The following is a 13839-nucleotide window of genomic DNA, read 5'->3' as shown; positions in this document are numbered from 1 at the left end:
CGAGCCTTCAAGGCCCACAAAGTGCTAAAGGAGAAGCTTCCAGTGATGTGGAGGGCTAATGCAAAAGCCTGGGTAACGAGACATTTGTTCACCGAGTGGGTAAATCTGTGTTTCGGCCCGACAGTGAAGAAATTCTTGGAGGAGAAGCGCCTCCCTCTGAAATGTCTGCTGTTGTTGGACAATGCCCCTGCTCACCCTCCTGGCCTTGAGGAAGATATCCTAGCGGAGTATATTCTTTTATCAAGGTTCTTTATCTTCCGCCTTACACCACCCCTCTCCTCCAGCCCATGGACCAGCAAGTGATATCGAACTTCAAGAAGCTGTATACAAAGAGATGCTGTATACGAAACATCTTTTCAAGAGATGTTTCAACATCACCGATACCACAAACCTCACCTTGCATGAATTTTGGAAGGAGCATTTTGACATCATCATATGCATCCAACTCATCGATCAAGCTTGGCAGGAGGTTTTGAGGCGAACCTTGAATTCTTCGTGGAGGAAACTCTGGCCTGATGCCATATCCGCCCGAGACTTCGAGGGATTCGACGTGGGCGAAGCTGATGCAGATTCAGAAACAGTTGACGATCCTGAAACTGTTTCGCAACCAGATCTTGATGAGATCGTTGCACTCGTCAAGTCCATGGGGCTGGTCGTCGACGAGGACGACATCAATGACCTTCTCGAGGAACACCAAGAGGAGCTTACGACGGATGACCTGAAGGAGTTGGAGGCCATGCAACATAACGTCGTTCAAGAAGAGTTCTCTAGCAGCGTCGAGGAGAAGGAGGACGACCCTATGACAACGGCAGAAATTAAGGATGCTTTAGCTGCTTTTCATAAGGTGCAATCATTTGTAGAAAAGAGACACCCCAAAAAGGCTTACACAGGTCGTATGCTTGCGCAGTTCGATGACGTTTGCCTGAGTCTTTTCAGGAACATTGTGAAAAGTAGGCAGAAGCAATCTTCCTTGGGTAGTTATTTTTTAAAGAGGCCTTTAGTAGGAGTAAGCAAAAAGGAAGATCCAATTGATACTACGAAAAAACAGAAAGTTGAAAGTGGTGAAGAAATTGAAATTTTGTAAAAAAAAAAAAAAAAATAAAAAAAAATAAAATAAAATAAAATAAAAAAAAAGGAAATTTTAATTTTAAGTTTTTTGTTAAGTTAAGTGTTACGGTTTTGTTAATGTGTTTCGTAAATTTTAGTCTATGTTTCCTGACATTTTTTAATGTGTTTCGTAAAGTTAAGTGTACTTACTAACACGTTTCCTGCCATTTGTCCTCCTCTGTCGCCACTTTCAGAGATAGCCTCACTCGAAAGGTAAGGTTCCACATTTTACTACATACGTACGTATGTACGTACAGTATTTCTTGTATACCATGTACACTAATACACTTTATTTACGGGTACTATGTAGTACATATTAGTAGTACGTATTAAGTTAGGTATTGAATGGTCCAAATTGTTGTATTTCATTGTTTATTGGTCAATTTAGGTTTATTATAAAATTTACTGGGGTGTTTTTGTAGGGCTTGGAACGAATTAGGCAATTTACATGTAAAATGCGGTTCAAGATACAAAAAGCTCAGGTTACGAAGGCTGCCTCAGAACGGATTAATTCGTATGTCGAGGTACCACTGTGTACATATATATATATATATATATATATATATATATATATATATATATATATATATAATATATTATATATTTGGACAAGGACTATCAGTGTCATTGTTTCATCTGAAGGACCTCATAAAGGGTGATGCAGGTGTTCTCAAAGGTGCCACACTCTGCACTAATGCTAGGTCAAGAATCTTGAGGGAATTGTCAAAGAGTGCATGGATGTCATGCAATTGTATCCACTATTATCTGAGAAGGAATTTTGACAATAAGCTGATTTATGGTGACTTTAAGATGTCATTCTCATTGTGGGTGAGCAACTGGGAGTATTCATGATGTATTTGACAGTGAGACGAATCGAGCTAATTTCCCTGGCACTATTTGTGCCGCTTCTATCTAAAGATAAAAAACTGCCCTTAGCAAAAATCTGTTAGTTTTTTAACTGCAAAACAACCCAATGCTTATTTTCCTTTTACTTTAATAATTGTACTTTTATTGGAGAAATGAAAATCAGGCGAAAAATGCAAGCGTCATGAAGTGACGCATGCAATAATACATTAACTTCATACATTTTGTATAACCTAAGCTTACACAAGCCTAATCTGCATACTTTATTCCATATAAGCAACCAGTATAGAATTAGTTAGCAACAACTGGTATTGAGATAGGCATACCAAGTCTAGAGTTCAAGAGCCTAATATTGGCTAGTGTAATGAAGTCCTATGATCCAACTTAGAATGTCAAAGTACACTTACAACGAATATGGATGGTAGGCTGGCAAAAGGTGCTTTATGATGTTGTATTTAATATAAGCTTCTGAGGGCTGGTAGTCAGTATTTTAACAAGAGTGATTTATCAAAGGGTTTTGCATGTTATCAAAGGGCTTTACATGCTAATTTTACAAGCTGACATAAAATGTCTATAATGATGATGATAATGATGTTGGTGATGATTGGGAAACTACTATGCATTGGAATAATTAATCAAAACTTCCATACACACACAAACTTATATTGCTTTCCTGCAGATGGAGATTTATATCTTATAACGTATAGGAAAATTATAGGAAAATATTAACATATAGTTTAAACACATTTCTCATTAGAAAACAAGTTTTTTACATCTGTAATCTTGGCAAATCAAATGACTGAATCTTACCTTTGCATGCTTTTGCAGCCATTCTGTTTTTTCCTTCTTATCAGAAAGTTGTGGACAGAAAAAATCAGTGAAGGGCGTGGCTGCTTTGTTGTTAATATCATAACTTGAAAGGCAACGGCCAAGGAATTCCAGTTGTAGAAGCTTGTAGAAGCTGATGAGCTGCTGTTGAGAAAACATATCTTTGCTGAGGTACGCAAAGAAAGCAGGTTTCACGAGTGATTCACATTTCAGGATTCTACTATCATATAGCTCAGTACTTTCAGTCATAAGAGCTTGTTTAGGTTGACTGACCATAGCTCTCACATAGGTCTTAATTGAAGGTCTGTCCATGTACAACTTTGCTGTGGCCACGATGTTTTCAAGTCTGTTGCGTGCAAATTCTGGACGACTATTAATGGGAAATTCTGTCACAGTTTTAATCCATGCACAGCCTAAAGCAGCTATGTGGGCACTGTAATCCACTATATGAGGATTTTTAAAGATACAGAAGGTTGACATCATAGCGTAAATATTTGACAGGACAATAGGTTTCAGAACCTGTGCTGCTTCTACAGGCAAAACTGGAATGATAGCATTAAATTTTGAATGTTCATTGTCTTGCTGGAGGGTAACTTCCTTGTCCTCTTTCCCTAAATTTCCATCATCCAGAGCTGCAGATTCTTCTAATACCAAATGACTCAGGAGTGCAAAAGGAGTAACAAGAATATGTTTGATGACCATTGTCCAAGGATTTATTTGAGAGGAATCACGAATTGGGGCATACACTGGAATACCAGTAATTGTAAAACTCTTCAGGAAATCAAATTTACTCTCTTCCATCACTAGATGAAAATCTGGGTCTTGGAGATCACCCACAGTGGAGGTTATTGTTATACAGCAGCAATCTTCTGGTTGAGGAGTTGGCAGTTTCATAATATCCATCTTTATTTCTTCAAATATCTCTCTGAATGACTTCATATCTTCTTCAAAGTCATCAAGACTATAGCCTTTAAGCTTAAGATTACGTAAGTCATACTTCCTGTTTGTCACTGTACTCTTCAAAATAGTTTCTGCCAGTTCCAGCTCATTTTTAAACTTTCGCTCTAAGTCGATCAGTGACTTGCTTTGATTCATAAGAGTCCTGAACTCTAGTTCGGTTGCCTTAACTTTCTTCCTAGTTATTCGTGATTTTATGTCCATCTGATCTGGTATATCTTTCTTCAGTGTATCCCAAAAATATTTGAAACATGATTCCATTAAATCAAATGTTTCAAGTGGAACATGTTCTTTTCTCCGGTGTTGCTGAATAATAAGGGAATTCCACTGACGAAAAACACCATCTAATAGCAAGCGCACATTAACTGGACTGGCTTTTAGAGTAAGTAGTCTTGGTGGTTCATCATTTACAGTTAGGAATACAGGTGGCAATTCTTCAGGAGTTGCCTCAAAATAAAGCCACTCGCCAAGATGAATGACTGAAGTCTTCTCGAGTCCTGGAAGTACAGAACCCTCCAAGTCCAGTTTTAGTTTAACCACTGAACCATCAAGTTCCGATCCAATTGCTGCTAATTGGTCCTCAATATCATCATCATTTTTGGCCCAGAAGAGATAAGGAATATTAGCATTTCCACTGTGCATTCGAGATCGTATATCAATACTATGCTGGACGGGAAAATCATAGCCAAGACCTAAAATATATACACTCACAGTTTTTCCTCGAAGAGGCTTCATTTGATTAATTTCAGTTTCTGGATAAGGTTCTCCATGGTCATGGGCACCATCCGCTATGATGAATACTCGCACCACACTTTCACTGCAATTTTCCACCTTATGCCTTACAGTTCTCAGTGCTCCGGTTAAATCATTTGTTCCATCAGAAGTAAAATCAGATTCTGTTAATTCAGTTCCTACTCTCTTTAACTTGATTTCATCCCCAAAGGCATAAATTTCTGTGCGACCTGAGGAAACAAATGTTTTTAAGGCATTTTAGATATGCAAATTTTTGAAAATGCACCACACAAGCTCCTTTGTCCAAAGCTTTGAGGTAAGCATGTTACTTTTATTAGTACATATTCAAATATATTTAGAAAAATACTTGTAGAATGGGAACTCATTGAAAGAAATTGAATTTGAATAACTCTCACAATGGTAACAGGTAAGGAAGAAAATGGAAACAAAGATGCGATGAAGCTCTTTCATGTTGAATGCACCTCAGGTTCAAGTGATAAAAAAATTGGGTTGATATAAAAAGGAACTTCCGTGGTGACATAAAATAAACGAAAAACAAACTATCTTCTAAAATGCCAATTGCCTTTGGATGTGATATACGAGCAGTTCATCCAGCTCAGGCATATATGCTACCAGCTGGATGACATACTTGTAAATAACATTTTTAAAACATTAAGGCTTTAGTATATTTTCTGTACATTTTACTTTAATCTACATTATCACAGTTATTTTTGTTCTATTTGAGTTTTGTATCTATTTTCTTCCTGGCTCATAGGCCTAAACATTTGAAACAAGACACAACCCAGTGATTTTTCAAAATCTTAAATTGATTACATTTGAATTAAAAAAAAAAGACATAAATTGGATTTAATAACCATCACTATGAAATCACAGAATGATAAAATAGGCAGCTGAATTATGTAAATGTTACTGCACTCTTGCCAAATGTGACAAACTGTGACATTTAAGAGAGAATTATCTTCACGATGTCTGATACCGGTTATAAGTTAAAAGTCTGTGAATACAAAATAAGTTTACAGAATACGCCTTGTGAATATAAAAAAGAATCAATGTACAGATTAGAAAATGAGAATTCTTTAAATGGAGAGAAGGAATGGCAGGGATTACTATCAATAATAAAGATGTGATGGTGTTAAAAACAAAATCTTGACAATATTGTCGCGTGTTTACACTGCCCTTCATAAAAGACTTTTGCCCGAGCCCAGTGTCCTGTCTTTGGAACCTAGCCATTTTCCATCACCAAGTGAATTCGTGCTTGTTCATAATAAACTTTACTAACTGCTTTATTTTACTAAGAATCCAAGAGTGATACATCAATAAAGGATGGAACTAGAAAGTTCTTTCAACAGACAACAGAAGACTGCGTGGAAAAGGGGAAATACTTTCCAAACTATTGTAGTAAAATGTATTTAGATGATGGATTATATGTCGATCGGTACAAAAATTCTATAAATGAGAAGAAATGCGAGTACATTGTGCTTACCATTTAAGGGGATTCAACATCATTTGGGGGAATGGTAATAATCTAGCTTTGCACTTGAAAACAAACCTGTGGATGTAATGTTACATGAAAAGAAAAAGACAAGACAATTTTTTTTATGAAATACATTATTAATCAAGATGAAGTGGCAACTAGGGTGGGAAACCTGTTCTGGTTAAGATGATCATCCAGACTTCTTAAATAATTTTTTCCAAAACACAGAACAGACATTTTTGAAAGTAAAATATATTTTTCCCTAACCATACAAACCTGGAGTCCTTTACTTAGGATAGATTGCAGCTCAGCTGAAACTACCGGCTAATACATTCTTTTATACCAGGTAGTTAACTACTGGGCCGGTAGTTACCTGCCCAACGTGCTTCCCCACCGGCTCACTGAGTCGTCACTTTGATTATAGCCAGGACTTTGATGATGACCCCTGATATCAAGGGGGGTGGGTGTTTTGTGGGACCATAAGACTCCAGGTTTGAATGGTTAGGGAAAAATAAATTTTACTTTCAAAAATGTCATTTGTTCCTACACCATATACAAACCTTCCATCCTTTACTTAGGAGATTCATCCTAAGGTAGGGCTGGAAGTCCTGTCTTGCTGGTATATGGAACCCGGGATGCCAGGACACGGGCTTATAGCTTGGGGTCGTGGATCCTTCACCCCATGAGCCATGGTAAATGCGACCTGATGTCTGACAGCCTGGGTATAAAAGGCGTAAGCGTAGACCTCTCTCTGGCAATTCAAACCAGGTTGTATAATCATAACAGATTTGTTGGGATGCAGCACACCCCCTCGGAAAGGAGTATGGAGACTGACTTCTGTGTGTCTATAGAAAAACCCCTAGTCGGACATGGAATGCTTACCAGTCTGAAAATCGGTGCCAGGGAACAGGTGAAAAGAAATTAGGCCAGTCATACACTCACATTCACCCCTAGCCTGACACGGAACCTCGATCCTCGATTCGATACTTCCGGCCTCTGAGGGCACGGAGGCAGCTAAACCACTTCCCGAGTGGTTACTACAGGACCAAGATCAGCTGTGTCAAGGTAGCTGTGGGTACAGTCTCGAAGGTAGAACCTGGTGAAGGTGGATGGGTGAAACCGTGTGCCAGCTTCCATCACCTGGGTTACAGAGAGGTTCTTCCTGAAGGCAAGAGATGTGATCATTTCGCGCACATTGTGAGCCTTCACTTGACTAGTACCAACAAGTGGAGAAGAGGGACTTGGACTCGTCAACAGATGCCGACTGACTGCTCTGCCACGCATTTGAGACGTAGTCACAAAATGACATCCGCCTTTTGAAGGGTTATGCTAAGAATAACCATACAAATTGTCTATCTTGTTCGCTGCCGATGTTGAGAGACGAGATGATGTTTCTCGCAAGGCATGCGAACATCAGACGCTAGTCAATTGCCTTCTAGAGACTGAGGTCCCTGTGATGGCAAGACAGAAGTTTCTCATCAGTAGCTGAATCTCAACTAAGGAGAGACAATATTATATTACTAGTGAATGACTAAGGTGAATGCGGACCTACGTCTTCACAACTGAATCGAGAGAAGTAAACTCTCAAGATTCTGATCATAGAAAAAGTCCCGTCGATGACACCAACCAGTGAAGATGGCTTTAAACTGTGGTTTTACAGAGGACTGAAAGAACTAATCCGCTATTTCATTGCTGCTCTGCGAGAAAGTCGGAGTTTGCAATGAAAGCAGTGTCTCTCAGTAATGAAAACACAGGGATTGTACTGCCTGAAGAACCACTTTTCGTGGGTTGGATCAGGGAGGACGTTTCTATTTACTTTGGAAGCACAGCTAGTTGGGCGGGGAACAGGCGAAGTCTTCTGTTATTCATTTACAATTCAGGGTGAAGAAAGTACAATTGAACACCTTATGAATTTAGAAGACAAACTCAAATTGTCTGAAGAATATAATTCTGTGTCATCGCAGCGGCTGATGGGGCAGGTGCAATGAAGTGGAAGACTAGGCTACAGTTTTCTGTTATGCCTTGGGGTGAACAGAAAGATGATAACGAGTCTGAAAATTCTCGCAACGGTAAATGGAGTGCAGGAGAGATGGGCATACCCGTACGTGAGAATTCCAGCCAATCAGAGACCTAAGTCTGTGACTGCCGGGCAAAGATTCGAATTGGTAGTCAATCCTCGACACAGGAGAAATAATACCAAACCGAAACTCAGAGAGCAAGCAGTACTGAGGCAGAGCCATACACCGCTCGCTCAACTTATTATCATTCTGAGTTGCCTGGTAGAGCATTCCATGAAGGAATGCATTCAGCTAGAACCATCAGGCGCAAAAGAGATACACTCGAGCATCTGCATTTTAACCGAAATGGGAGGGAAAAAACCCCTGCTGTTTGGTGATAATGCAAATGATGTGGTGTTGTTAGGAAACTAGTGTTCAGACCTCTCCATGCTATCCATCCTGAATGGATTGACGTACGTTCAGCAAGATATTAAGATTGAACCAAAAACATAGTCTCTCAGGTTCGAATTCCGAGGAGTAGACTCCACAGAATTCCTTTTATTTCCTTGTTCATTCCGGTATAACCAGGAAGTAGAGAGGAAAAAAAAAGAGAGGATGATTGACTGTTCTTGCCCACTCTTCCCTGAACTTGCACTGTTCTCACTTTGTTATCTGAAGCATTCATTCCTACAACCGTTTTGTTCGTGCAAGTGTGAGCAAAGGTTGACTGAAGTTAAATGCAATAAAAGCTGGGGAGAACTTGCCACGTCTTGCTACGCATCTATCTTCTCCGTGATCAAACCTCATGAAGAGGTCTACACAGAGGGCCTCCTCCTATCTCCTTCAGATGCCTTGTCCCGAGGGACAGTGACATCGAACTTGGCACCTGAAGAATCCTGGCTTTCACTGGTGGGTCCCAGCCACCAACGCGGCTCGGTCCCTTCTCTCGTCCTGCGCCACTATCGTGATGGAGAAGACTACCTATCACTAACTGTGGATGTACGACCCCCCTTGGGGTTTGTACACTCAGACTCACCCGTACACGACTGTACTTGACTCAGCCCCGGTTCCATGAGGATCACCCTTGGAACCAGAGATAGGAGAACGAACCTGGGTTCGAACTCCTGGGGCTCCCCGAGACTCCATATTTGTGGATAGAGTCCTGGTTCCCGCTCCAGAAGGAGCAGGTGAGCCAAGGAGAGCCAATTACTTCCCTTCCATGGAAAGGGTGCAGACCCGCTTCGAGACTTCGTACAGGGCAGAGAATACCTTCCTCTTCTTAGGACGATGAAAAACTTTCAAAGAGGAAGGTTAGGAGGCGTCAGATGAAGAAGACAAAAGACGATGACCCCTTGAAAACTCACTGCAACATAGGAAAGGAGGGTGCTATGTTATGGCAAGGAACTGCACCAATCAAGAGCAGAGGGTTCATTCATTAGAGCCGAGCACTCAGATTGGCAGATCGAGCTGTCTGGTCGAGCCAATCACCACTACATAATTATGAATGGTAATCGTCAATGAAGAACTATCACTTCTTCTCAATTGACTATTCTCCTTTGAGGCCGGAGCTCCGTGAAGAAGAACAAGAGGGATTGTGTGTCTGCTGTCCTACATGTTCGGACCCGAAGGTCAAATACACAAGGATGGTACTTGATCATTCATCCAGAAGGTGTTACATGCAGTTCCAAGCTCTACATAACTCCAAACCAGACTGAGGAGCGGATTCATCTGTACTGGTAAAGACTTGTCTTGCCATCCAAGCACTTGTAATAGTGAGCGCTCGGGAGCGATAGAATTTGTAAGAATTCCCACGCTTGGCGAGAAAACCCTGGCTCTTGTATGACAATAATCGAGTGAGCTTTTTCTCGCCCTGGTAATCGAAAATATGATGAAGCCAAGCACTAAGCGAGCGCCAACTAAACAAAGAGATGCAGGTGCTCAGTGAGACTCCAGATTATTGTAATAATCATTGGGAATACCTGTTGCCCAAGTCTTTGGAAATCTCAGAAAACCAAATCACCCTGCGAAAGCTAGAAATTCCAAGAAATTTAATGGCTTAGTGAGACTCCCGATTTTCGAAATAACAATTACCAGAAATGTCTGTCTTGCTTGAGTGTTTGGAAAATACAGAAAACCATAACACTCTGAGAATGCCAGAAATTCCAAGGAATTCGAGCATTCAGCAAGATTCCTGGTTATTGTAGTAACAATTCTCAGGAATTCTCGTCTCACCCAAGTGTTTGTAGATCGTAGAAGACCAAAACACTGAGAGTGCTAGAAATTCCAAAGAATTCTATGCTCCGGCAAGACCCCCGAATTTCGTCAAACGATCATCAGGGTGGGGCCCCTCCTCAATTCCCGCAGAAATCGGGGAGGAACGGGCATAAAAACCTGTCCTAAACGCTAGCATTTAAAACTGGAGTGAGAGTATAATTCAATAGAATGTACAATCAAGGATCCCAAAACGCAAGAACCCAAAGGGGACTGTGAATTGAAATCTGTCCAAAGGACAGAAAAAGCCATGGAGAGTCTCCAGTTTTGACATAAGATCCTTCCTCAACGACGTGGACGTATGTCTGGTAGGACCCTAAGGTCCCTCCAGGAACGTAGTCCCCTGGCGCTGAATCCTACGGAGAGCCCTCTGCAGGATCCCTCCTATTCACCTCGCCCCTCTTAGCGTAGCCATAGGAAGTAGAGGGAATAGGGGAGGAAGACTGGATGCTCTCGCTTGCCTTGCTGGTGGAACTAGCAGAGTGAGTCACAGGCAGCCATCAGCCTACGGTGATGGCCTATCCGCAAGTCTAAGAAAGCGTTATTGTCTGGAGAAAGCACTTTCCCTAGGAGGGTTACAAAACTCTCGTACGGCAGGCGAAACGTTTGCTGCCACCGAGGTTTTCCTCTTTTTACTATAGAAGGTTCTTTTAAACTCTTCATCTTACTTCTCACTTGAAATGGCTCTCTCCTGCAAAGGGCTGCTATTATTAATTCATCTCCAAACAAAGCTCCATGATTCTCTATGAGGTAGGCTGCTTCCTATCAGTCACACTCTCTCTCTCTCTCTCTGTTGATTCTATCTATCTCATACCTAGTTGTGTGTGAATGTGTAGATATCGGTGGAGGTTGTGTTCCTGACGGCATAATGATAACTGAAAATTGTCAATAACCGCTGATCCCGGTTATCAGTGTTAATGATAACTGGGGATCAAGTCGGGATCGGTGCTGATAACCAAACCCACTGATAACCGGGAACTTCCTGCATATCTATATCTACATCTACATATATATATATATATATGTGTATTATATTATATATATATATTATATATATATATATATATATATATATATATATATGTATTACATTCGAGCGACAAATGTCCTTCAATATCTAATTTGCTCTACCTCGGAATTGATATATTTTCATATATGTACCGAAGGGGAATTTTTAGTTGATAATAATTTCGTCCCCTCATGGGATCGAACCACTGTCCAGTGGACGGGAACAAAATCAGGAACGGTCAGTGACGTTATCCAGTCGGCAAACAGAGAGGCTAATAAGTTTATATCGATTCTGGCCTTACAAATTCACCATCGAACTCGGTCTTTTCGTAATTAGAATCGATATGAAACCCTCTCTACCATGTTAGCCAATTCAAACGTTTTGACCCACGCAGCCTTGTAATGAATAATTATCACATCACCGTGATTCATATAGCTCATTCGAGCTACAAATGTCCTTTAATATCTAATTCACTCTACCTCGAAATAGATATATTTTCATATATGTACCAAAGGGGAATTTTTAGTTGATAATAATTTTGTCCCCTCATGGGATCGAACCACCGTCAACAAAATCAAGAACGGCGAGTGATGTTATCCAGTCGGCCAACAGAGAGGCTAATAAGTTTATATCGATTCTGGCCTTACAAATTCACCATCGAACTCAGTGTTTTCGTAATTAGAATCGATATGAAACCCCCTCTACCATGTTAGCCAATTCGAACGTTTTGACCCACGTAGCCTTGTAATGAATAATTATCACATCACCATGGTTCTTATAGATCATTCGAGCTACAAATGTCCTTTAATATCTAATTCTCTCTACCTCGGAATTTATATATTTTCATATATGTACCGAAGGGGAATTTTTAGTTGATAATAATATCTTCCCCTCATGGGATCGAACCACCGTCCAGTAAACGGGAACGAAATCAGGAACGACCAGTTATGTTATCCAGTCGGCCAACAGAAAGGCTAATAAGTTTATATCGATTTTGGCCTTACAAATTCACCATCGAACTCGGTGTTTTCGTAACTTGAATTGATATGAAACCCCCTCTACCATGTTAGCCAATTCGAACATTTTGACCCATGTAGCCTTGTAATGAATAATTATCACATCACCGTGATTCATATAGATCATTCGAGCTACAAATGTCCTTTAATATCTAATTCACTCTACCTTGGAATTGATATATTTTCATTTATGTTATATAAAGTACAATATTTGAAAAAAAAAATTGTATATCATTTACGAACTGTTTGGTGAAAATGGCGGATGGCCGGAAGATATGTGGAGAGAGGAGAGAGGAGCAACAGGAACCCTTTGAGGAAACCAAAATGGTTGCAGTAGGCAAAGATGATAACAAAATCAGTTTTATTCACATTTTACAAGGAATTAAAGGAATCGATAGTGTGCGTGTCCAATTGTGTCTGTGAGAGAGAGAGAGAGAGAGAGAGAGAGAGAGAGAGAGAGAGAGAGAGAGAGAGACAGAGTATATGTTCACTGTATTTCTTTCTTTAATTAAGACTGATTCTACCACCTGGCTTTTGAACTGACAATTGCTGCTATAAATCATACATGACAAATTCCAGTTTACTCTGTGATTATGGTTATTTATTTCATTTCATTTGTTTGGTTTTATGTACAGCCCTCCACAGAGATGATTCCCTCTCTAGCAGGCCTTTGTACATTTCCTAAATAAGTTGCTTCTTATATTTATTTTATTATTGACTCTTAGTGTTTTCTCATCAGTATCATAGCTCCTGCAAAAAAGGAGAGCGTTAAGTTCTTTTTTAAATTTGCTTTCTTCTTGTAAGATCTTCCCTTCAGGTGGTATTTTGTTGTATAGTCTTGGTGTGCAATGTTCAAATGCTATCTCGCCTGGCTTACAATTAGTTCTAGGTTCACATAGCCTATATGCTTCACTTGCATGTCTGATTACATTATTTCAGGTCTAAAGAAACTTAAGCAGTTTCTTAGATATATTGGTTCCATATTTCAGTGCTTTAAAGACTGTAAGAAGTATTTTGTATTCTATTCTTACTTTTACTAGGAGCCAATGTAACTCAATTAGTGCCGGGGTTATTCTGTCACAATAATGTAATCCTTTTATTAATCTGGTGGCTCTATTTTGTACTCCTTGCAATTTTCTTAGTAGGTAATTAGGAAGATTGTAGTATACAACATTGCAGTATGTTGTTAAAAATAGCTGAGCTCAGTTTTTCATACCTTACTGAATGTTTATGTTGTATTCATCTCTGGGGGAATATTTTCCTGTAAAGCCAATGTAAAACTGATTGCAGTTGAGGCAAGGGATTTCATATACTCCTGCGTCTTTGGGAACTGGCTTTTGTCGGACATTAATAAGGTATGTGGATAGGTAAAAGCAAAAGAGTTAGTTAAGAGTTTCTGAGTGTCTGTGTCAACATCTTAATCCTGTCCAGGAGAGGGATTTCTATTTTTATTTTGTTGTTAGGCATCTCTCTGGTCTTATTTTGAGCGGGATGGTAGAAGATTGTGTTTGCTTTATAAATTGCTTTTCAATTGTATGGCCAGGGTGCTCTAATGATGATAGC

At 39.9% G+C, this 13839-nt stretch overlaps 1 protein-coding gene across 2 annotated transcripts in view; it reads right to left on the bottom strand.

Moving 5' to 3' along the window:
• LOC135220574 (uncharacterized) overlaps positions 1-13839 on the bottom strand; it is a 106143-nt gene that overhangs the window by 33610 nt on the left and 58694 nt on the right. For both annotated transcript variants that reach the window (XM_064257817.1, XM_064257818.1), the window contains exon 3: positions 2782-4718. In XM_064257817.1, the coding sequence (XP_064113887.1) occupies positions 2782-4718 (1937 nt within the window). The remainder of the gene's footprint in view (positions 1-2781; positions 4719-13839) is intronic.

This window comes from Macrobrachium nipponense, chromosome 2 (genome assembly GCF_015104395.2).
Source record: "Macrobrachium nipponense isolate FS-2020 chromosome 2, ASM1510439v2, whole genome shotgun sequence".
Lineage (NCBI taxonomy): Eukaryota > Metazoa > Arthropoda > Malacostraca > Decapoda > Palaemonidae > Macrobrachium > Macrobrachium nipponense.
This window is presented reverse-complemented; position numbering and strand designations above follow the sequence as displayed.